The sequence below is a fragment of the Cetorhinus maximus genome, chromosome 1, assembly GCF_964194155.1.
Source record: "Cetorhinus maximus chromosome 1, sCetMax3.hap1.1, whole genome shotgun sequence".
Classification (NCBI taxonomy): Eukaryota; Metazoa; Chordata; class Chondrichthyes; order Lamniformes; family Cetorhinidae; genus Cetorhinus; species Cetorhinus maximus.
In genome coordinates this window covers 63,500,811-63,526,516 of record NC_135879.1, presented here as the reverse complement: position 1 = coordinate 63,526,516, position 25,706 = coordinate 63,500,811, and the positions used below count along the sequence as shown (strand labels likewise).

The 25,706-nt window shown below is 41.1% G+C and overlaps 1 protein-coding gene across 2 annotated transcripts in view; it reads left to right on the top strand.

Moving 5' to 3' along the window:
- The window catches only part of gatb (glutamyl-tRNA(Gln) amidotransferase, subunit B), a 91,399-nt gene that overhangs the window by 14,314 nt on the left and 51,379 nt on the right, over positions 1-25,706 (top strand). For both annotated transcript variants that reach the window (XR_013576529.1, XM_078541280.1), the window contains exons 6-7: positions 20,709-20,822; positions 21,107-21,191. Coding sequence is in view for 1 of the 2 variants with exons in the window: in XM_078541280.1 (XP_078397406.1) it covers positions 20,709-20,822; positions 21,107-21,191 (199 nt within the window). In the remaining variant the exon portion in view is untranslated. The remainder of the gene's footprint in view (positions 1-20,708; positions 20,823-21,106; positions 21,192-25,706) is intronic.

The window sequence follows — 25,706 nt, the reverse complement described above, 5'->3', positions numbered from 1 at the left end:
AGGTCAAAGATCAGCCATGATCTTATTGAATGGCAGAGCAGGCTCAAGGGGATATATGGCCTACTCCTCTTCTATATTATGGCTTATTTTCAACAGAGGCACTGCCAGTAGGAAATACTTGAGTGAGACATAACCAATTTTGGAGAATAGCAAAATTACATTGAGACCAATTATAATTCTTTTACCAGATTGTTGAGTTTTCCTTCCCTCAAATCAATTATTTTTCTCCTGCCTTCCCTCGGATATGGTTCTAGCATTGGAAATCCTTTGGTACCTCACCCAATTGCATATCAATCATGTGTGAGCCTTGACAGTGAGTGTCAATAATTAATTTGGTCATCAGGAGTGGGCTCATCATAGCAATTGTGCCCTTGCCTGATATGCACACATGCATGCATGCACACACTTCCAGTAGGTACACTCGATAGCAATCAGGAGCAGTGACCCTGTTTGATTTTTCTTTTTTCTTGCTAGCTCATTGGCACTGAGGCCAATTATAGCATTCCTCCTGCCACCCAGTCTAAAATCAGCTAACTTCGCTCAGACCAGATGATGAATCTGTGATCTTCCTGCCTCATGTAACAGTGGTTCCCAACCTTTTGTTTGAATCTGGGATCTTCCTGTCTAATGTAACAGTGGTTCCCGACCTTTTGTATGTCACTGTATGCCTTTATATACTAAAAAAATCTGATGTACACCTATTTTCTCCAACTGAACTGTCATCTAACAAAAGCCTTTTACCTCTAAAACCACTTAAAAACACATCAACCCACTATCTAATACAATTTTCATTAGTTTAAGCAGTGAAATGAAAGCTTTATCACCGGCTGCTTGTCAAATACATAATTTTTAATAGAAAATTTACATAATTTAAAAGTGTTTCCCATTAACAATTTCAATTGTTTTCAGTTTTTTAAAGTCTGCCTTTCTTAAATGTGAAAGCTCATATTTCTAACACAATTAAAAAGTTCAGTTGTTTCTTCATTAAAAAATTACTTATTGAAATTAAAACTTTGAGTCAAAGCAAAATGCCAGCTTGTACATCTCAATAGACCCACTTGCCACTTTTTCCTGCCAAGGGGATAGTTTTGATCTGAAGCCTTGAAGTTTATCTGTGGACATCAGAATGTTCTCGTTTTTCCTTTGCATTTTAACATTCAGCTCATTCAGATGACTGAATATATCTGAAAGACATGCAAGCTTAGCACACCAAGAATCATCACATATTAAATCTTTGTGTGGCAATTCATACAGAGCCAAAAACACTTTCAGCGCATTACAAGGCTCGTAAACGCATGAGAAGACCTTCCCCTGAAACAGCTATCGCACTACTGTGTGGATGAGTAAACCCTGGTACTCAACCCCCATCTTTTCACAGAGAATAGTAAACAAGTGTAATTTCAAAGGACATGATTTTACATAATTCATGATTTTCACTGTTTGGTCTAATACTGCAGTTAACTCAGGCAGCATTGTTTTGGCAACAAGGGCTTCACAGTACAGGATGCAGTAGCTGACCTGGATGTCAGGCTTTTGTTCTTCTACCTAACTCACGAATCCTTTGACTTTTCCCATCATGGAAAATGCTCTTGTCAGTGCAGGTGCTATTGCACTTGGTCTAGTTAAGGTTGTTTTCCTCCAGGTAAGCAGTTGTGACATGAAAGATTTCCTCCCTGGTTGCGTGACTGGGTAATTCTTTGCAAAAGAAGAAATTCTCTTAGGTATGTTGATGGGGATTCTATCAGACATTGGCTAAGAGCTGGCAGTGTCCGCTAATATCTGTAGAATCATCAATCTGCAGGTCAAATTTTCCACTCATTTCTAATTTCTCTTGAAGTACCTTTCCAATATCAACTGACATTTCAGCAAGATGCCATTTGATTGTATTAACAGAAAGAGGAACTTTGTTAATTTCTTTGGTGACGTTAGCTCCCAACATTACTCTCATGGTACTTTTGCATACAGGCAGAATTAGGATTTTGGCAATGATGTGCAGTGTCTTCGATTTCGCTATGAGCTCAGTCACCAGATAATGCGCAGGAAGCGAGTTATCTGAGACCTGCACACACTCCATCATATGTTGATCTTGCTTTACATTTTATTCTCTTGGGCACTTGAAATACTGTATATCCTTGTTGGCAAGCGAACGGCGTTTTGTATTCAAATGGCACTTCAACGTACTTGGTACCATTGCAGTGTTTGGGATCTTCTCCCTGCAAATTAAGCATTCTGGGACAGGGCAAGGGGCATCACCAGCCCACAAAAATCTAAAGGCCAGGTAGCTGTCACTGTATTGTACGAACCTCGCATTTTTCTCTTGCGGTTTCTGTTGTTTTGGCCACATTTGAATCAGAGCGGATTCTTCACTTTTCTTCAAGAACTTATCCATGACTGTCTATATCATATACTATCTGCAAATCTTGATCTGGCAGTGTTTTCTTTATATCTGTTTGTGTTTTGCGTGGTCTCTTAAGCGACGAGAGAAAGAGCGAAAGTTGGGGCGATAAAAACTATGAGAGAGAGCGAGAGTTCAAGATATAAAAGTGATGATAGAGACTGAGAGTTCAGGGTTCTCTCTGATTAGCCTCTGATTTCACGGCACACTTGGGTAACCTTCACGGCAGCACACTGGTTGGGAACCACTGTTATTTAACATAGCTACTCACTTGCTAAACTTGCTGAGGCATCAGGGCTGTCACGATATTATTGTTGAAAGGAACAGAAAAAGATTACTCTGGTATTCCCATACTCAACTTGCCCTACCAACATCCAAACCTGTTGAAATAACATGAAATTGGGAGGCTATCAGATGTGTCGCTAAACCACAGGCTGTCTGAGACATTTACTAAAATTGCTGTTGGATGGGAACACAAGTGTACAGTTAATTTACCCTGCCTGAAGGTAAAGTGGTGGCCATGACAGAGTTGCTACTGACACAGAAAGTTAACTATGTACCATTCCAAGATTGATGGGGCAATCGTGCGCAGATTATATTGAGTTCGAACAACTGAAATCCTCAGGGTTTCTGAGAGCTTGAAGAGCGGTTGCAATTATTGCAAGGTCATTGAATATTTTTAAGGCAGAGGTAGATAGATTCTTGACTAACGAGGGAGTCAAAGGCTAGTGGGGGTAGGAGGAATGTGGAGCTGAGGCCACAGTCAGATCATCAATGACCTTATTGAATGACAGAGCAGGCTCGAGGGGGCGAATGGCCAATTCATGCTAATTCATATGTTCGTACATATATGGATGGTTGAGAATTATCTGGAGTGCGCATGCCAGGAGGTGGTCACTCTGCAGCTATAGTGAGTTCAGGAGGATAGTAAGTGGGTGGCCATGTTGTAGTGTAGGAAGAGACAAGCAGTGCAAGAATCCTACGGGAGTGTGCCACTCTCAAACCGGTTTTCATTGTCGTATATCGGTGAGGGTGACAAAACTTCAGGGCTGTGCAGCCTAGTGTACATCCAAGGCACTGTGTGGAGGAACACCAAAATGTAAAAAAATGTAGCGGCCATAAGGGATTTTAATTATAAGGGATTTTGAATGGACGGGTGTTTCTCCAACCACTGATGTAAGTTCCGCACGGTGTGTTGCCTAAAACGGTGTCAGGGTAAAGGATATCAATGAAGAGGTGCAGAACATTTTTGCAGTAGGCAAGGAAATAGCCAAAAATCCTGGTCCATGTTAGAACCAGAGGCATAGATAGGAAAAGAATTGATGTCCTAGGGACTGCTTCAGGAACCAGGGTGAAGTTAGAGCAGGCCCACAAAGGCGGTAACCTCTCAATTACTCTCAGTGCTACATTCTAGTGAGAATAGGGACAGGAAGTTACGACATGTTAATACATGGATGGAGAAATGATGCAGGAGGGAAATCTTCGGATCATTGGTGCATTGGGTCCAGTTCTGGGGCAGGAGGAACCTTTAATAGATGAACAGGTTGTACCTCAACAGGGTTTTGATGAATATCCTCTTGGGGAGATTAATAAGCACCCTTGGATAGGTGTCACCAGGATGGAAGATTAGAGGGGAAGTACAAGATGCACAGAAGACTAGGAGGAACAAACAGCATTAAAACTAAGAGTAGTTCAGAAATAGGTCAGACATTTGAGGCAGATTAAGATGTTTGGTTTGCAAGTGCATAAATGCACAGCATATAGTAAGTAAGGTTGCTAAACTGCAGAAGCAAGTAGCCACAAAAGACTATAGGCTGAATTATATGACAGCCGGGGAGCATTAAATCCAGCCCTATATTGTGGCATTAATGGAGACCTGGCTAAATAAGAGGAGGAATGGGAGCTTGGTATTCTTGGCTATGATATACAGAGGAAAGATAGGGAAGAAAATAAGAAAGAGAGCTAGTAGTATGATCAAAGATACTATTACAGCACTAGAAAGCAATGATGCACTTGAGGGTTCGAAGAAAATCTGTTTCATTAGAATTAAGGAACAATGGAGGAGTGATTATGCTGCTAGGTGTATCCCTTAGGCTACCAAATAGTGGACAATAGGAACAAATTTGCAGGCAATTTAGAGAAAGGTGCAAGATTACAGATAATGAGGGAATTCAGTTAACAGTTATTCAGCTATCTATACTGGGAAAATAATAGTGTAAAGGGCAAAAGGATAGGAATTCCAGAAATTTTACAAGAGATTTACCTGACTGGTATGTTTACAGACTGTGAGGAAGGAAGAAGTGCTAGATCTAGCTGTGGGGAATGAAGTGGGACAAGTGGAGCATATTTCAGTAGAACATCATTTGGAAAACTGATCACAATATCACTAAGTTTAGAGTTGTGAAAAAGGACAAGGAAAAATTAAATGTAGAAGTGCACAACTGGAGGAGGGTTAATTTCACTGAGTTGTAAAGGAATCTGGCCCACATGGATTGGAACCAAGATTGGCAGTTAAAACCGTAAGTGAGCAATGGGAGGCCTTCAAGGAGGAGATAATCCAGGTACAGACTAGGTACATTCTCAAGAAGGGCAAAGGAAGGGCATCCAAAGCCAGAGCTCCTTGGATGACTAAAAGTACAGAGATTAAGATGAAACAGAAAAAGGAGATTTAGGACAATTTTTGAGAAGGAGTGGTTTAACCACCTGAGTGCTGTAACTGCAGCTTAAAGCAACTTGGGCAGCTCTGTCATGGACCTCTGATGAACCAGAGGAGCACCAACAGAAGCAACATCAACAGCAGCTGCCTAGTCCTTGGCCAAAAGCTGCTCCACAGTACAGAGGGGTTGGAGACTCCACTTGAAGGAGGCAATACCCCTATGCAAGGTCCAGGCAGAGGATCAGCTTTCTTTACATGACTGAGTAGCAGCGTCTCAGAAGACTCAGGCTTTCACTGCAGATTGTTGCTGACATCTGCAGCCTGCTAGAACTCGTTCACAGTGAGCCAGGTGGACTTGCATTACCAGTGGCCATCATAATCTGCTGTCATAAGTGTACCTTCCAGGTGACTGTTTGCCAGGATTGCCAATTACATCCACTTTGCTATTGATAGGCCAGTCAGACCAGAGGGGTCTCGCACTTGCTGCAGTGGCTGGATTCTCATTTGTGCAAGAATAATCAACTGCGCACATGTGACAATCCAGACATCCTTAGATCAACAAGCAGTTTTTGTCAATTGGAAGGAATTCCACTTGTGACCACTGGAAGGTTTTGATGCATGTCTGTGCAAGATACCCTGGAAGCTGCTATGATGCCTTCATTCTGCTCCAGTCACATCTCCAACAGGTCTTTGCACCTCCAAACAGATTCAGTGGGTGGCTCCTTAGAGCCAGGGGCTACCCTGTAAGGACGTGGCTGATAAGGCCAGTGAGGAGGCCACTCACTGATGCAGAGGAAAACTATAGCCAGAGCCGCTTGAGCACAAGAGCACTCATTGAACAAGCCACTGGATTTCTGAAAATGTAATTCAGGTGCTTGAACAAATCAGAGGGTGCCCTTAAGTATATAACAGCAAAGATGTTCAGAATGGTAGTGGTCTGCTGTGCCTTGCATACCATAGTGTTGCAGGAAGACTGAAGCTGTAAGAGGAGGAAAATGAGAACCGCTGTGAGGGGGAGCGCAGGCTGAGGAGAGGTCTGATATGGCCAGGGTACCTGCATTAAACTAGTTGCCAGAGAAGCCTTTGACGGACTCATCCAGGCATGGTTCAGATAATCAGAATGTATAAAGCCTTATGGCACACCAGTGCTGAGCCCATTGCCCCTTACCCCAACACAAACCATTCCCACAATCAAAAATCCCCCCATTTCGTTCAGACCCTTTTCTTGTCTTCCACTCTAATCTTTAGGGGAATGTTAAAACCAGTGTCCATTTGGAAGGTTGGGAGGCAAAAATGAATAATGGGTACTTGAAATAGTGTGTGATTCATTTACAATTTCAAATACATTAAGATAGTGACATTTTTATAATCATCCACATGAATCCCATTGTACAACTGTTACGATCCTGTTAGGGACTGTTAATATTTACAGAGAAATCCGAGCACCCAGCAATTAACTAACAGAACTGTGCCACAGGATTTTATGTTTTAAACAGCAACAAACTTTGATTATCAAAAATAATTAAACAAAGTAAGCACTAATAACTCAGCACTAATAACTCAACACTATAGTTTATAACAGTGTGTTTTATGAACTCAATGTTAAATTTTGCTCCCCCCGCCCCCCCCCCAAACACACACACACACACACACACACACCTGCCATCCGACCCTGACCCAAGAATTCCCTTATGCATTACAACAAAGATGCATTCAGTTCTCTGGAGACTGATCCTAAGAGATGCCACAGCCCACTGGAATTCACGTTAATTCTCTTCAGTGATCCAGCTATCCTCAGAGATAAGATTGCATAGGGGTCCTTTCATTAGCTTTTTGGCTTCATGACTATGGATGCCTCCAGTTCCTTGTTCAGGTTGCTGGCAGATACCCAACTGCGTTCCCGCAGCTTTCCAAGCCAACTCTGCTGACTGTTTTCTGCCATAAGGCTCTGTGAGGACCACTGTGGATTCCTTCCACTAATTGCAAAATAGAACAAGTCTCCTAGCTGCTTTTCCCTCACAAAATCCAAATTCAGAAGGAGCCCTGCCTGCATTCCATGCAGCGAACAAATGATGTTAGTATTTTCTCTGCTTGAAGTGCAGGCGTAAATATCATCCCCTGTTGGCTCTCTAGATCCATTGCAATGCAATCTATACCAAACCAAAGCTGCAACTGCCTCTGTCTCTTCCCCAAGCTGAACTGCTTTCTTCTGTCAGCAAACGCACAGGTAACTTAAAAAGAACCCGCTATCCCCCACGTCTTGTCCATACGACAACGTAGCATGCTTTGGGATGTTCTGAAACAAAAATGTAAACAAATTATTTTAACTTCAAGGCTTAATGCTACTCTTTGATTTTGTAATACATGAATAATTTATATTGCTAATGGAGTTCTACGATCCTTATTCCAGACTCCCTGGGTTCACGAAGTAACCCGATGTTTACAAAAGTGCTTTCAGCTTCCTTTCATCTAGAAACTAATTGAATAATTTAAATCTTTTATCGAAGGAAGAGTAGACCATCTGACTCTATTATGCTAAGATAGAAGATCCCTATTATTTATTGCTTTCACACTGTTAACTCTAACCTTGAAGATAAATATAAGTTACCTTTTAAGTGTAATCAGCTCCAAGCTTGTTTGAATTGCATTTACTTGAGATGCATACCAGCTTTTCAGTCAGGATTTTCCATGTATCTTGCATTTAACGCTTTAACCTCCAACCTAAAAGTTATAATCTAAAACATATAAACCATGAACCAGATTTTCACAACATAACTAAAAAATCTTTCTTTTCCTTTTTCTATTTTTTCTACATAGTGCTTTCCCTTTGATTTCAGCAGACCAAGAGACAGGCTGCTTGTTCCCTTCCTCTGACAGCTGAGATGCCCATGGTGGGCGCCAAAGACTGCACCACCTGCACCTGTGCAGAGGCAGACTTGGTCATTGGTGCAATTGGCAGTATGTGGGGCTCAGACTGACGGTGGGAGCAAGGGATGAGAAGTGGGAGCGCATTGAACAGTCCCTACTTCCTTGTGCCCTTTCTCTGCCTCCTCCCTTGTGGCCCACCCACACTTTCCTGCTAGCCAAGAGCAGGAGAACACTTTGCTGCACTTAAGTGAGCTGCTGAATGGCGAAGATGAGGATTTCCTCCATCCTATTTAAAGTGGCTGCCTGTGTATGAAGGCTATTGGTGTGGCCAAGCATTCACTCGATGGACTGCTGAGCCTGACGCTGCAGGCAAGTGACCAAGCTTACCATGGAGGTAGACATCTGCAAAGGTTTGAGGTATCATGGCATTCCTGTTTGAGACAGACTCCACCTGTTTCAAAGTGAATGCAGAGCCCTTGGAAATGCTGATGAAGCCTCACACATTTCCTGTTGCTGCTAGAGAATTGTTCTCTTCATGGATAAAACCTGAGGCTCAGCACTTGCGCCAGTGTGTGGCTGAGCAAAGTTTGTAGTGTCCTGCACCCTCCAGAGACACTCCACTATTGTCTTTGCCCCCAACATCTGCTTGTGATGTGCACTTAACCATGTGATAACCCAGCTATTTCCCTTGGGAACCCCACTAAGGTGCGTATATCTGCATTGTGGAAGCTGTGCATGAATCCTGTCATAGTGCTTCTTCAGTGTATGACCTCCTCTGAGGAATCCTTGGCCTCTGCCTGCTCTAGCTCCTGAAGTATTGCACTTGAAATATCTGTGGGAAATCAAAGACATGAATTAGAACTGACATGGGGAAAAGGCTCAAAATCATTGCTGTGCAGTGGTTCCATTTGAATTAGTGATGGACAGCAAGTTGACAAATTACTATGTTGTCACGGTTGTGTCATATGCCCGTAAAACTTATTAGGAAGGTGGACACTTTACCTTAAAAAGCAGCATGGAATTGACAATATACCTTAACAAAATGGACTCCAGGGGAGTCAGGTGACTTCTTTTGTGGTTTCTGTACTGCCGGACAGACATGTCTGAACTTATCTCTAGAAACTTATTTAAAATGCAAATGGCTTTCCCAGGTTTGACTACCCCTCACCATTTCAATGGAAGAGATTTAAAATAACAGTGGCTGCTAGACTTGCCCCAGGAAGATGGAATTTCAAATAAAAACATTTTGCAGGCCAATCACGGCTGGAATATTGACTTAGCAAACATCCTCTATTGTGTGGCAAATTACAACTGCCATCAACCCATTGTGTGGACAAGGAAAAACATTGATGCTGTTGTCACATGATTGAAACTGGCTTGTGATCAGAAATGCCTGGAAATAGCTTATTAATCCATAAGTACAGGCCAGCACAGGCAGTCTGGGGCCAGCAACTCAGAGGGAGAGATCTCACCCAGAAAAAGGAAAGAATCCTACCTCGAAAAATATCTCAGGTAGTAAAGAGGGGCTAGTTCGTTTTACCTACAGGATTATAACTTTCACTACAGGTGCTCAACCACAATTTCGACTGAAAAAACCAGAAGTTTTTAACCACCTTTGTCTTCAGTGAACCAAGAGAGAATCCATTAGGCCTGCATTGTTTTCAACCACTTTCTTAAGAACTGTTTAAGAAGTGACCCTGTTTCATTTTTACCCTATTAGTAATCTTAGTGGATGTTACCACTTTAGAAATTATCTTTTCTGTGTGTGTTTGAGGAATGGGTATTTGTTGCATTTACATTTTGGGTATTTTGAAAAATAAATGTTTATCCTTTATTTTAATTTAAACTTAAAAGAAAGCCTGTTATGTGTATTTCCTTAAAGTCACAGCACTCAAGGGGTCAAAACACTCCTTCTCAAAAATGCATCTTATTGCGGTTAGTCCAGAGGTGGGCAAAGGAAGAAATTGTCCCACATCTTATCACATTTATGGTAGTGTAATATGTAATTCTGCCAGTAGGTATCTGGAAGACCCCCATCTCTCCATTGCCAAAGGCCATGCACTCTGCAACCCTGTGATCTCCATGGCTACTAATTCTGTGGTCAGGGTGTCTATCACTGGAGGACCACTCGTGGTTCCCTGCCTCTCTTTGGAGTTCTGTGCTTTCTCCTACAAGGAGAGAAAGGAGAGAGTTATGTGTGTGAGATCTAGACTGTAAGGAGAGGAGGGAATGGCAACATTTGTAGAGGATGGATTTGAGATAGCAGTAAGATGAGGGTAAGTGTCATTGTTGGTTGCCTAGATGGGAATGTGAGGAAGTGCCGTGAGAGAGAGGAATGAGTGGAGCTGCAAAGTGTGTTTGTCTGAGGAGTGCTATGCAGGAGAATGTTGTGGAAGTTGGCATTGGGGTTGGTACCGGATGATGGGATGTCACTCATCTTTGTTGCCCTTCTAAGTTCATTGAATCTCTTGTGGCACTGAATCCAGCTGTGATGGACTACACTTCTGCTTTTCACTTTGCCTGCCACCTCCAACCATGCCTGCTTGGTTTGTGAGGTTGACCTCTTCCTCCTGTCCACAGGAAGCAAAACTTCTCTGCAGGTTCTTATGGCCCACAGAATGACCTCCAGGGGGCAGTCTTCCCACATTGCAATTCCATTCTTTGGGTTGACGAAGAATTAGTCTGAAATGGAGCCATTCTGACCCCTGTTGGGGTTTCTTTAAATCAATTCATCTACTAACAGGTGTGGGTCATCCTCATGTCACATTCTGTGATTGGTCAGTGTTACGAAAGTATTAGAATTTTCGTATTTTTCTGGTTTACTGTGAAATAGATTTATGGGTGTAAGTATAGGTGGTTTTGTCTGTGCCATTTAATTACATTTAGAGTCAAGTAGACAGCAAGCTTGAAATCATCAAAAGAAGCTAGGTATAGAAATGTGCTTCAGATGCTAATGAGTAAACATGGATGCTGGCTTAGCAAGTAAGATGTGAAGGAATTTGCATTTTTTTTAGATAAATGAAGGGATTGTTTGGATTTCTTAGGGATATTAGTCTGTTTACAACTAGCACGATAAGCAAGGCTAAGGAGTTTGTTTATTTTTCCCAAAGGTTACTGACAATTTTGACAACATGAAATTTTTTATATTACAAGGAAGATACAGTTTCAAAGACATATGGAGCAATAGTATTTATATATTAAAGAGAGAGAAACATATATAAAGAAGAATGAATGGCTATGTGAGGAGAGGGCCATGTAGGATCTAACAGGAGTGTGTGAAACAGCCTTCAAGAAACCTCCAGCCATTTGCGCATAAGTCTGTTATGTAAAGTGACTGAAGTTGTGAAAGCCATTTGGAATTCCACTGCCAAGTGGGTAATGTATTAACTTGCTGGTTTTGTTTTAAATCTAAAATCAATTTTGGACTGTTACCTTAAAGGGGGTGTATAACTGGGAGTCAGGTCAATTAGGAATTTTAGGATTTGTTATAGTAGTCAGCAATTGTAGTCTTATGTATGTGCTTGAAATCTTTTATTTTGTTATTAAATATTTTAATTTCATTTTTAAAATCTCTAAATGTGTTGGTGGACTCCTTACTTCTGAATTCAGTGCACACATCTTGTAATAAATATAAATTGCAAAACTGTGGTGATGGCGCGACCAAGTTTCCCTTGTGGATTTGACCTGCCTGGCACACACTATCTGCCACATCATAACAAAATTGGGGGATCTTTGAGGTATATTTGAAATTCCTCGATTGGTTTGGAGTTGGTGAATCTTAAGGCTATGAGTACAAGAAGCACATTGAATTCAGGAGTTGGTGTGAGGGATTTTAAGGTAGTGAGACTGCAAATATGGCCGTATCCATGACAAACTTTTTTGGAAGTAGAAGATGTAACTGATGGCATTACAAAAAATATCTCCGGGTAAGTTAACAGAATTGGCAGATAAGCTGCAGTTGAAGTTACCTTGTAGGGGCAAAGAAAGCAGACATAGCTGAAGTGATAGCACAGCATTTGATGTTGGAAGGGATACCTGAAACTATTGAGTCACAGCTGGAGGTAGTCAGATTTCAGTTACAAATGAAGAAGCTTGAACTGGAACAAGTAAAGGAACTGAAAAACTTGAATTAGGGGAAAAAGAAAGGACAGGAAAAGAAAGAGAAAAAGAGAGCATTTCAAAGAGAAATGGAAGTGCGAAAATTCGACCTCCAGAAAAAGAAGTTAGCAATGGAGGAGAGAGAGAAGGAATGAGAAACGGAATGCTGGCTTAAAAAGCTGGACCTTACAAAAGAGATCTCGGATACTCAGGAAGGTTCTGAAGATGAAAAAACCTTCAACCTGAAACCCAATGGGGAGATGTTTAAATTTGTGCAACTCTTCTGAAGTTTGAAGAAAGGGATGTAGAGGTTTTTTATTTAATTTAAGAAGATAGCTAAACGGATGAAATGGCCACAAGAAACCTGGACATTGCTTTTTCAGTCTAGATTAGTCTAGTTCATGAGGTTTATGCTTCACTGTCAGAAGACGTATTGGTGGATTATGATGCAGTCAAAAAGGTTATTTTGAGTGCGTATGAATTGGTTCCCGAAGCATACAGGCAGAAATTTGGGAATATAAGGAAACAGCCTGGGAAAACTTATATTGAGTTTGAGAGGGTATAACAAAGTAATTTTGACCAGTGAATATGGGTATTAAAGGTAGAGACAACATATGCAGCTCTTAGAGAAGTAATTCTTTTGGAAGAATTTAAAGATTCAATTCCTTCGGTAGTGAGAACTCATGTGGAGAAACAGAGGGTTAAAATGTAAGACATGCAGCAGAGATAGCTGATGATTATGAGTTAGTTCATTGACCTAACCTTTTTTTGTCATCCTTTTAAATCAGAAAGATAGAAAGTGGGAAGGTAGGTAGTCAGGGAAGAGGAGTAGTTGGAAATTCTCAAAGTTTTTTCTCAGACTAAAAAGGAAAGTGCTGAGGGTAGAAGTGACACTTGAAAGTTGAGGTGTTTTCATTGTTGTAAGGTTGGGCACACAAAGTCAATGTGTTAGGGGGTTACAGGGAAAACCTGTTACAGTAATTGGAAATCAGAGAAGTTCTGGAAGTATAAGTACTGTGGGTTCTGAGGTCCAGGCACAGGAAAAGTCAGTGGTTTGTGTACAGGTAAAGCAGGAAGAATCTGTGATAGGTAAAGAAGTGGGAATATGTTCACAATTTACCCAAGGAAGTTCTGAAGAGCAGGTTGCAGAAATGTTTAAAGATTTGTATGTGAAGGGGAAGTCTTTCCATATTTACAGAGTGGAGCAGATAAAGACATTAAAATTTTAAGAGACACAGGGCTAATCAATCCTTAATGTTATAGGATAGTGATATTTGTTGTCCAGAGGGAGTATTGCAGGAAAAGGTGATAATCGGGTTCATTGAGATGCTAAATCTATTCCATTGTGGAAGGTAAATTTAAAGAGTAAGTGGAAAACAGGTGAGGTGTTTGTTGGGAGTAGTGGAAAAATGACCCATTATAGGGTTCAATTTAATTTAGGTAATTATATAACTGGGCCATAGATGTGGGCGATGCCTATGGTAGTTGAGCAGCCTGTGGAGGTGCATTCAGCAGAAGTGTTGCAGAAGGAGCACCCTGTATTGTTTCCAGCTTGTGTAGTAACAAACTCACAGTTGAAACAGGAAGAAGAGGAGGTTAAAAGACAGGGAAACGGTGTTGAAGTTCAATTACCTGATGCTATCTTTGATTAGAGCGTTCAGGGAGAGAAAATGGAAGAGAATGTGGCTAAAGTCTTTAACTCAAGGAAGTTGGTAGAGTTACAAGAGGATCACAAATAAAACAGTTATTTCAAATAGCTTACTCAGAAACAGAAGTAGAAAACATTCCAGAATGTTATTATCTTAAAGATAATGTGTTAATGAGGAAGTGGAGGCCGTATCAAGTTTCAGTAGATAAGAAATGGATGGAAGTGCATAAGATAGTTATAACATCTGGGTTCTGAGAGTAGCTCATGAAATTCCAATAGGGGGACATTTAGGAATTAGGCAGACACGGGCAACAATACAAAAACATTTCTGTTGGCCTGGATTGCATAAAGATGTAGGCAAATTCTGTAGAACATGTCACACATGTCATGTGTTAGGGAAACCACAAACAGTGATTAAACCAGCACTTTTAATTCCATTTCAGGCATTTGAGTAACTTTTTACTATGGTCATGATTGATTATATAGGATCCCTCCCTAAGATCAAAAGTGGAAATTAGTACCTGCTGACAATAATGGATGTGTCTACAACGTTTCCAGAAGTGATAACTTTGCGAAATATTACAGCAAAGAGAATTGTAGAAGGGTTGACTAAAGTTTTTACAAGATGTGGTTTGCCAAAAGAAATACAATCAGATCAGGGTTCAAATTTTATGTCACAGCTGTTTAAGGAAGTAATGAACAGTTTGGGGATAAAACAGTTTAAATCAACAGCTTACCATCCCGAATCACAAGGTGCTTTGGAAAGATAGCATCAAACTTTAATAACCATGATGAGGGCTTAAAGTCAAGACTATCCACAGGATTTGGAAAGGGGAATTCCATTCTTGGTATTTCTATTAGGAATGCTCCTAATGCATTGGTCGGATTTATTCCTTTTGAATTAACCTATGGTCATGAGGTAAGGAGACCACTGAAGTTGATTCATGAGAAATTGGTGGGTCAAAATTCAGAAACTACTCTCCTGGATTATGTGACAAACTTCAGAGAAAGATTGAAAAGAGCATATGAGTTAGCTAGGGAACATTTAAAGATATCACAGCAGGTGATGAAAGTGAAGGCGGATAGGAGAGCCACAGATCGTAGTTTTATTGCAGGGGAAAAAGTGTTAGTTTTGTTACCAGTACCGGGTGAATTATTAAAGGCAAGGTTAAGTGGGTCTGACAGGATTAAAAAGAAACTCAGTGAAGTAAATTATTTATTAAGTTCTCCAAATAGAAGAAAGAAGTAGAGGGTGTGTCATCTAAAAATGCTTAAGAAGTACTCTGACAGGGAAGAGGACCAAAAGGAGGTATTAGTGGTGGTAAGTAAGGAGAAAGAGGTAGAAATGAAGGATTCTGGAATTGATTTTCCTCTGATCAAATTGGATAATGAGGGGGTACATAAAAATTTAAATGTAATATTGAGTTACCTTCCAGACAAGTGTCAAAGCGATTTGGAGAAGCTATTGCAGTAACACAAAGCTATTTGTGGGAATAAGCTGGGGAGACAAATTTAGCTATACATGAAGTAAGTGTAGGGGATTCAGTCCAGCAAAATTATCACAAGTACAAAAAGAAATTGAATTCATGCTTCAAAATAACAACATTGAGTCTAGTTGCAGTAACTAGAATTCACCTATTGTGATAGCCTTTGTGTTCTATTCGGTTTCGGTACTATGTGTGGATTATCGAAAGGGGAATGCAGTGACAAAAGCAGATTCGTATCCTATACCACATTTGGAAGATTGTCTCACTTTCTCAATGCAATCAAAGCTTATCACAAGATTGAGTTGCTGAGAGAATATTGGCAAGTACCGTTATCAGAGAGACCAAAGGAGATATCGGCTTTTGTGATGCCAGATGGACTATATCAGTTTAAAGTCACGCCGTTTGGTATGAAAAATGCACCAGCAACATTTCAAAGCCTAACAAACAAAGCAATTGCAGGAATGAGCAATTGTCCTGTTTATATTGAAGACTTGATAGTTTCATCAAACGTGGGAGGAGCAATTACAACATCTGGAAGAATTGTTTAATCAACTGCAAGAAGCTAATTTGGTGATAAACTTGGCTAAAAGTAAGTTTGCAAAAGCGCAATTTACATATCTAGACTGTACCATTGGACATGGTAAGGTGGCTCTAAGAGATGTGAAAATCAAAACCATTATGGATTTCCCCGTGTCTACAACAAAATTAGAAGTTTTGAGGTTTCTGGGCATGAGTGGGTTTTACTGGAAGTTTGTACCAAACTTTAGCAGTGTGGTTGCTCCATTAACTGAACTATTAAAAAAGAACAAGACGTTTCAATGGACACAGGAGTGTCAGAAGGCTTTGGACAGTTTAAAGACTGTAATGACTAGGTCACCAGTTTTGGCAGTGCCCCAAACAATTTACATTGGCCATTGACGCAAGTGATGTAGACATTGGTGCGGTAGTGTTGCAAGAAAATGAAACTGGAATCAAGAAACCGATGGGGCATTTTTCACGAAAGCTGAATGTACAACAGAGAGGATATTCAGTGATCCAAAAGGAGACCTTGGGTCTGGTATTAGCGTTGTAGCATTTCGAAGTTTCCACAAAAAGCAGGACAAGTCCAACCCGGCCAATTACCGCCCCATCAGTCTACTCTTCATCATTAGTAAAATTATGGAAGGGGTTATCAACAGTGCTACCAAGCGGCACTTGTTTGGGACTTACCTGCTCATTGACGCTCAGTTTGGGTTCCGCCAGGGCCACTCAGCTCCTGACCTCATTGAACCTCTTGGTTCAAACATGGACAAAAGAGTAAAACTCCTGAGGTGAGGTGAGAGTGACTGCCCTTGACATCAAGGCAGCATTTGACCAAGTGTGGCATCAAGGAGCCTTAGCAAAACTGGAGTCAGTGGGAATCGGGGGAAAACTCTCCGCTGGTTGGGGTCATACCTGGCACAAAGGAAGATGGTTGTGGTTGTTGGATGTCAGTCACCTCGGCTCCAGGACATCGCTGCAGGAGTTTCTCAGGGTAGTGTCCTACGCTCAACCATCTTCAGTTGCTTTACCAATGACCTTCCTTCCATCATAAAGTCAGAAGTGGGGATGTTCACTAATGAATGCACAGTGTTCAGCACCATTCATGACTCCTCAGATACTGAAGCTGTCCACGTCCAAATGCAGCAAGCCCTGGACAATATCCAGGCTTGGGCTGACAAGTGCAAGTAACATTCGCGCCATACAAGTGTCAGGCAATGACCATCTCCAACAAGAGAGAATCCAACTATCGTCCCTTGATGTCCAATGGCATTACGAACACTGAACCCCGACTATCAACATCCTGGGGGTTACCATTGACTCGAAACTGAACTGGACTATCCATATAAATACTGTGGCTACAAGATCAGATCAGAGGCTAGGAATTGTGCAATGAGTAACTCCTGTCCCGACTCCCCAAAGCCTATCCAAGGCACAAGTCAGGAGTGTGATGGAATACTCCCCGCTTGCCTGGATGAGCGCAGCTCCCACAATACTCAAGAAGCTTGACACCATCCAGGACAAAGCAGCCTGCTTGATTGGCACCACATCTACAGACATTCACTCCCTCCACCACCGACGCACAGCAGCAGCAGTGTGTACCATCCACTGCAGGAAGTCACAAAGGCTCCTTCGACAGCACCTTCCAAACCCACGACCACTACCACCTAGGAAGACAAGGGCAGCAGATAGATGGGAACACCACCACCTGAAAGCTCCCCTCCAAGTCACTCAACATCCTGACTTGGAAATATATCGCTGTTCCTTCGCTGTCGCTGGGTCAAAATCCTGGAACTCCCACTGTAGCGGTTCAAGAAGGCAGCTCATCACCACCTTCTCGAGGGCAACTAGGGATGGGAAATAAATGCTGGCCCAGCCAGTGAAGCCCACATCCCCTGAATGAATAAAAAAAATGTTGCAAACAATTCATTAGAAACAATTGTTTATACAGACCACAATCCTTTAAAATTTCTGGACAAATTTTGAGATCAAAGTTCAAGGCTGTTCAGATGGAATTTATTACTGCAAACATTTAATTTACAGATTAAACATGTGGCTGGACGAGGAAATCTAATTGCAGATGTATTGTCTAGAGTTTGAAGCTCAAAGGAAAATTGGATATTTAAAACCTGGACACTGGACTGAAATAACCTTTGTTGATACAAAGGATTTGTGTATATATACTATGTTAGTGCATGCACCTGGTAATGTAATAATTTGGGTGTACAGATAAGTATAGTAGGTAGCATAAGATGCGTTAAGAAAATGAAGCTGCCTTTTAAAATTATCATTTTCCCATAAGGATGGAGGTGTTACGAAAGTATAATAATTTTCATTATATTTTTCTGGTTAATTGTGAAGCAGGTTTATGGGTGTAAGTATAGGTGGTTCTGTCTGTGTGATTTAATTACATTTAGAGTAAGTAGACTGGAAGCTTGAAATCATCAAAAGAAGCTAGGTGTAGAAATGTGCTCGAGATGCTAATGAGTAAACATGGATGCTGGCTCAGCGTGAAAGATGTGAAGGGAATTTGCATATTTTTTAGATGAATGAAGGGATTGTTTGGCTTTCAAAGGGATATTAATTAGTCTGTTTACAACAAGCCAGATAAGCAAGGCTAAGGAATGTATTTATTTTTCTCAAAGGTTACTGACAATATTGGCAACATAAAACTTATATTATGAGGAAAATGCAGTTTCAAAGATATGTGGAGCAATAGAATTTACATATTAAAGAGAAAGAAACATATATAAAGGAGAATGAAAGGCTATGTGAGGAGGGGCCATATAAGGTCCAACAGGAGTGTGTGAAACAGACTTCAAGAAGCCTCCAGCCATTTGTGCATAAGTCTGCTATGTAAAATGACTGAAGTTGTGAAAGCCATTTGGAATTCCACTGCCAAGTGGGTATTGTGTTAGCTTGCTTGTTTTAATTTAAATCTCAAATCTATTTTGGACTGTTGCATTAAAAGGGATGTGTAACTGGGAGTCAGGTCAATTAGGAATTTTAGAACTTGCTATAGTAGTAAGTAAATAGTATAGTATAGTATATAGTAGTAAGTAAATGTCTTACGTATATGCTTGAAGTCTTTTATTTTGTTAATAAATATTTTAGTTTATTTTTTAAAAATCTCTAAAGGTGTTGGTGGGCTTATTACTTCTGACTTCAGTGCACACATTAATAAATACAAATTGCAAAACCGTTGTGATAGAGTGGCCAAGTTTCCCTTGTGGATTTGGCCCACCTGGTGCACATCATCTGCCATGTCATAACAGTCGGGAACCCCAGAAGCAGGACGCTAATGCAGTTGGTGAGTTAAAGACCTTCTGCCCATTGTGTCCAATTCTGGTTACCACACCTTTGGAAAGATCTTAAGGCCTAAGAAATGCAAAGAGGATTTATTAGAATGGTACCAGGGATGAAAGACTTCAGTTACATTGAGGAACTGGAAAAACTGGGGTTGCTTTTGGAGTGGTTAAGGTTAAGGGCAGATTTAATGGACATTCAAAATCATGGTAGATCTTGATTGAGTAAATAAGGAAAACTGTTTCCAGTGATACTAGTGGTATCCAGAGAACACAGATTTCTGGCAATTGGCAAAGGAAGTAGTGATGACATGAAAAAACATTTTCCATAGTGAGTTGTTATGATCTGAGTGCAATGTCTGAGAAAATAAGAGAACCAAATTCCCTTTCAAAAGGGAATTGGGTAAATAGTTGGAAATGTAAAAAATTATAGGGTTATGGAGCAAGAACAGGGAGAAAGGAAATAATTTGATAGCTCTATCAAGCAGCTGGCACTGACAGGATGGGCCAAATGGCTGCCTCCTGTATTGCATCATTCTATGATTGGATCAGTGTAAGTCAAGGCAAGAAATTTGCTCTGACATTTTGGACAGAGGAACTCCACAATTAGTTGCTTTGGTAGTGTTAGCTGGCTTTGGGTGTCTTATTCTCTAATTTTTCCTCTCTTACTACATTTTGTACAATTGAATGTGTTAAAATACTTTACAAGGGATCAGAAAACTCAAGGAGGAGGGAAGGTGTTATGACGACGTGAGAAGGGGTGAACTGGCTCCCTCTATTCAATCTTCCTCTTTTTTCTATTCCTGCCCCCCCCCCCCCCCCCCCCCCCCCCCCCTCTCTCTTTCTCTTTTCTCAAATTCCAGTTCCAATTTCCACTGCCGCAATCTTAATTTCTCTGCTGCTATCTTATCTGTTTCAGTGTCCTCAGTTTCTATCTCTAGATGCTTCGCCACCCTTTTAAAAATTTCCATTTTTCTGGCTTTCGGGTGGAACTCTATCTCTAAGGGCCTTCAAAGGACAGTGCCCTTAACTTCTCACCAGTTATCTCATCCTGTGCTGTGAAAGCATTGTCATGCAATGTGGACATTTTACCGCTTAGCGTTATAGACCAAGAAAGCCTTTTGTAGTTTTTAAATTGCTTTTAAAGGAATAATTTACATTCCCCACTCCAATTCTTTTGTCAGTCTGTGGGAACAATCCTGGACGAGCTCCCAGTTTTGTTACAACCAAGTGAGAATTATATTTTGTCTAATAAATTGAAAATAATACAGAAAATTGGTTCTATGTGTCTATTAAGAGGTGAAGTCTCAAGCATAATTTTACTCTTTTCATGTAAGGATTCCTCATGGATTCACACCATTTCAGATATTTAATAAATAAATAGGATTAAAGTACCTTTATTCCCCTAGTTTAAAGTAAGTGAGAGTTCTGATTTATTTTTCACCATGACACTAATATAAGGCTTAATGGAAAAACAGTATTCTGCAAGTTTTGAAAGATTTTTCTGACTGGGAAATTTAATGCAATCTGAATTGTATGCACCATATTTTGATAATGTTCTTCCTTGATGCTATACTCTGTTAGGAAACATTCTTTAAAGAACTATGGTTCAGTGAATTTTAATTTTAATGTATGTTTATGTTACAAAACAATCTCACAACAGTAAGCAGATCATATGCATTCTATTCCTATAAAGGCAGATTATATTCATGTCTTGCTTTCATTTGTACAGAGGGACAGTTAAGAGTGGATGCCAATATATCTGTACATCTACCTGGGGAGCCATATGGTGTGAGAACTGAAGTGAAGAATATTAACAGCGCCCGATTTTTGGCAAGAGCAATTGGTCTGTGAATATCCTCTACCTGTCCTATTCTGTATTTTTAACTGCATACCATTGTGAAGCTTAATTTTGTCCACTTTTACAGTGTTTCCAATTGAAGTTAATTTCCCTAAATTCCATCCAAATAAGTCAATATTTTTGCTATGTTTGGTTCTTGTGGCATAACTTAAAGCTCTATGTGCAAAACAGTGTTTTGAAAATGTGCAATTGACACAAGTTTCTTTTTGTTACAGAAATTGTTGCTGTAATCATCTGGAATATAATAATGTTAGTTTTCTTTACAACAGATTATGAAATTCTGAGACAGATTGACGTACTGGAGAATGGAGGGAAAATATTAAATGAGACCAGAGCATTTGATTATAAAACAGGGTGAGAATTTCTATTGGACTTTTTCCCCCCTCTTGCGGGGCAAAGGAGAGCCTAAAATGTTAAACTGCAGTACTTCCTTCCCCTTGGCTAAAGTTTTGCGGTATATTGCTAAGCCATACAGAACAGTAAGAACTCGGCTTTCATCACGTATCTGTTAAGTTGGCAATCTCACCAGCAATGCAGTGCAGACATTACAGATGGCTTTAGCATCCTCGAGCTTGGGAATGATCAGTCAATGACCCAGCCCTGATCTCTGGAAATCTTATGCAAAGTATGCCTCTGTGGATATGAAGTGAGGACAGAATTGAGCTCAGTTTGTCATGGCCTCCACGGGATAATAACATTTGGATATTCATTAACCAGGAGTGGGCCTTTAGCTTGGTGGTACCATATTCACCTTTGAGCCAGAAGATGCAGGGTTTGAACTCTTCTGGATTTAGTCCCAGTGAGTGACTCAAATTCTGGGTTACTTGTTTGATGTGGGTAGTGCCCCTTTATTGTATGGGTTCGGGGAGCTCATAAAATTCCTGTTGTATAGGACTAACTACCAGATTGTCTGATGTAAAGATGGTTACAGCCATGGAAGGAATACTGTAAGGAAAGTGAATGAAGATACAAAAAAACAAGCAAACTTGTTCTTAAACGGCTACAGCTGCTTCAAATCTAACCTCTCCTTCCTCTCTAAGGCCCGCAAATTTGTTACAATCCAATACCTAGTCAGTATCTCTCTCAGAATTCCTCATGTAAATAACTTCAGTCTAGTTCTACTCATATCAAAACTGCCCAACCAAATATCCCTAATATCCTTGAGTGATATCTCCCTTTGTCCTTCTCAGTCTTTCTACAGCATTTTATATGACTAATCATACCATACTAATGACAGCCATTCTTCCAATGTTGAGTGTTATGGAACTGCTTTTGCACATTTCAATTGGGAATTGTCTGAATCCAGCCAGTGCTTCTTTATCAATGGCTTATCTTCCTGCCCGTGCATAATTAACTTTTGTTCATTTATGCTTCTCTAAGATGACATCACCTGAAGGCATGAGCGATTGAAATGTATAAAATTCTGAGAGGGTTGACAGTGTAGACACTGTGAGGCTGCTTCCCCTGGCTGCATGGACTAGACTAGGGGGCATAGTCTTCTATTCAAGGCTGAAATCGATAGATGTTTGGACTCTAAGGGAATTGAGGGATTATGAAGATCAGGTGGGAAAGCGTAGTTGAGGTCAAGGATCAGCAGTGATCGTATTAAATGGTAGAGAGGGCCAAGGGGATAGCATGGTATGCTGCTGCTCTTATTTCTCTTAGTTTCCATATCCAATGATGACACTCAAATACACCTTGCCACCACTTCCCTCAACCGCAGTACCACCAGACTGTCAACATAGCATCATGAAGTCAAATTGAAGTGAAAGTCGCCATAGTCCCGGAGGACCATAGGCTGCTCTCTCATTAGAGAAAGACGACTGGTGGTGAGTTTAATCTGAGGGTCACCACACCTCATGGAGGACCTCAGCCGGTACGGGAATTGAACCCATGCTGTTGGCGTCACTGCATCACAAACCAATCATCCAGACAACTGATTAACCTATCCCCACTGAACATTAGGAAAACTGAAACCATTGTTTATCATCCTTGCTAAATGCTCTGCTCCCTTAATCCCACCTCCAACCCTCTCCCAGCCACTTTCTCTGGCTGAAGCAAGTTGCTCGAAACCCAGGCATCAAACTCCATACCTTATTCGTCACCAACGCCATTCTTTTCACCTTTGTAACATTAGCTAGCTCCACCTGTAGCCTCATGATGGGCCACAGTTTCCCCCAGTTAAACATTGGGAAGATCAGAACCTTGCCTTTGGCCCCCACCACAAACTCAATACTTGACACCAATTCCACCACCCTCTCTGGCCACTGTCTCAAAATGATTTAGATGTTTTGCAACTTTGGTATCCTATTATACTCTGAGCCGAGCTTCCAACCACATATCGTCTCCATTACAGTGACCCCCTTCCACTTCCGTAATATCACTCCCTTTCACCTGTGCCTCAGCCCATTTGCTGCAGAAATTCTCACCCATGCCTTTGTCACATCCAGACTCGATTGTTCCAATGTTGTCCTGTCCAGCCTCCCATCCTCCAACCTCCATAAACTGAAATTTGTCCAAAACTTTGCCTGTATTCCTACTCACGCAACACCTCTATCCATGTTGACTTAGACTGATTCCTGGTCCCTCATTGCCTCCAATTTAAAATTTCCATCCTTGTGTTTAACTCCCTTCATGACCTCACTTATTTCTGTAACCTTTACCAGTCCCAAAACCCCTACCCCTGCTAAATTCTGTTCCATTGAATCTGTGCTTCTGATTCTTGCGCCTCTCCACCTCTTTTTGCACCATTAGCGGTCATACCTTTAGCTGCCTAGATCCCACTCTTCGAAACTCACTCCCTAAACCTTCTGCCTCTCAATCTCGTTCTTCCAATATGATTCTTCATGAAAACCAATCTCTTTGACCAAGCTTTTGGTTACCCATTCTTTTATCTGCTTTGTCATGACTACTTTGATTGTCTCTCTGGAATGCCTTGGTATATTTCTCCACATAAAAGGCACCATATAATTGCAAGTTGTTGTGCATTATGTATCATTAAGGAAGGAGAATGATCTGTTAATTATCATTTTACTATTAATTTTTCATTTTACTCTTTTACCTGAAGAGGAGAATGATGCATTACAGCATTATTTGTCTTCCCTTTCTGTAGGTGGTGACCTATTGATAGACCATGGTTACAAGTGTGCCCGTGCTTAATGGTCCTGCACCCAAATAGCCATAATACATGTGTGAGCCATGACAGTGAATGTCAATAGGCTATTTATCTTCAAAGACAATATAACGAAGCTGAGTCCTGTCCTACCTGATGTCTATGTGTGCACATCAACAACTGGAGCCTCTTTATGTCCTAACTCATATATCCTGAGGCCAATTGTAATGTTCTTCCACTGCCCTAACTGAAATCTGCTAACTCAGCACAGATCATGGATCAAGCTCAGAATTTACTAATGTGTAAGCCTCAGCTAGTCTGCACAAGTTGCTAAGCCATGATGGGGATCCATTTTGGTGATATTAAAGTGATATCTTAGTTCTGCTGCAGTTTTTAAAAAGCTATTTACTGAAGGGTGAAGATCATGTTGCAAGTGCCTCTGCCTTTCCTGAACCCACTTTGACTTTCTGCTTTGTGGCTTGCCAGTCTGTTGAGCAGAGGTTTTGCTGGAACTGAGGGCATCCTGGCTAAGTTTGCAGATGATACAAAGATAGGTGGAGGAACAGGTAGTATTGAGGAGGCTTGGAGGCTGCAGAAGGATTTGGACAGGTTAGGAAAATGGGCAAAGAAGTGGCAGATGGAATACAACGTGGGGAAGTGTGAGGTCATGCACTTTGGTAGGAAGAATAGAGGCTAGACTATTTTCTAAATGGGGAGAGAATTCAGAAAATTCAGTGCAAAGGGACTTGGGAGTCCTAGTCCAGGATTCTCTTAAGGTTAACTTGCAGGTTGAGTCGGTAGTTAGGAAGGCAAATGCAATGTTGGCATTTATTTCGAGAGGACTAGAATATAAAAGCAGGGATGTGCTGCTGAGGCTTTATAAGGCTCTGGTCAGACCACATTTAGAATATTGTGAGCAATTTTGGGCCCCGCATCTCAGGAAGGATGTTCTGGCCTTGGAGAGGGTCCACGAGAACGATACCAGGAATGAAAGGCTTAACGTATGAGGAACGTTTGAGGACCCTGGGTCTATACTCGATGGAGTTTAGAAGGATGAGGGGGGATTTGATTGAAACTTACAGAATACTGAAAGGCCTGGATAGAGTGGACATGGGGAAGATGTTTCCATTAGTAGGAGAGACTAGGACCCGAGGGCACAGCCTCAGAGTAAAGGGAAGACCTTTTAGAATGGAGACAAGGAGAAACTTCTTTAGCCAGAGAGTGGTGAATCTATGGAATTCATTGCCACAGAGGGCTGTGGAGGCCAGGTCATTGAGTGTATTTAAGACCGAGATAGATAGGTTCTTGATTGGTAAGGGGATCAAAGGTTACGTGGAGAAGGCGGGAGAATTAGGTTGAGAAACTTATCAGCCATGATTGAATGGTGGAGCAGACTCGATGGGCCAAATGGCCTAATTTCTGCTCCTATGTCTTATGGTCTTATTCTGTGATATAATTGTACGAATTTGACGACTAGCTGGTGTCCCCCAGATTTGTAAATTTCTCCTGGGATCCCACCTGATCCTGGAGCTTTCCTTGAGGGTAAGGACCTGATGTCTTTGTCAACTACTACAACAGAAGGCTTACTGTCCAGGTTTTCACATTTGGGCCGGTCTGGAAGCTTGTCTAGAGCTGCTCCATTTTTGATGGTGGATGGTCATTTAAGCACACCCTAAAGTGCTCAGCCCAGTGCTCTTTGATACCTGTCCCGTCTATTAGAAAAGATTCTCAGTCAGTGCTGAGAACAGATGAGTAAC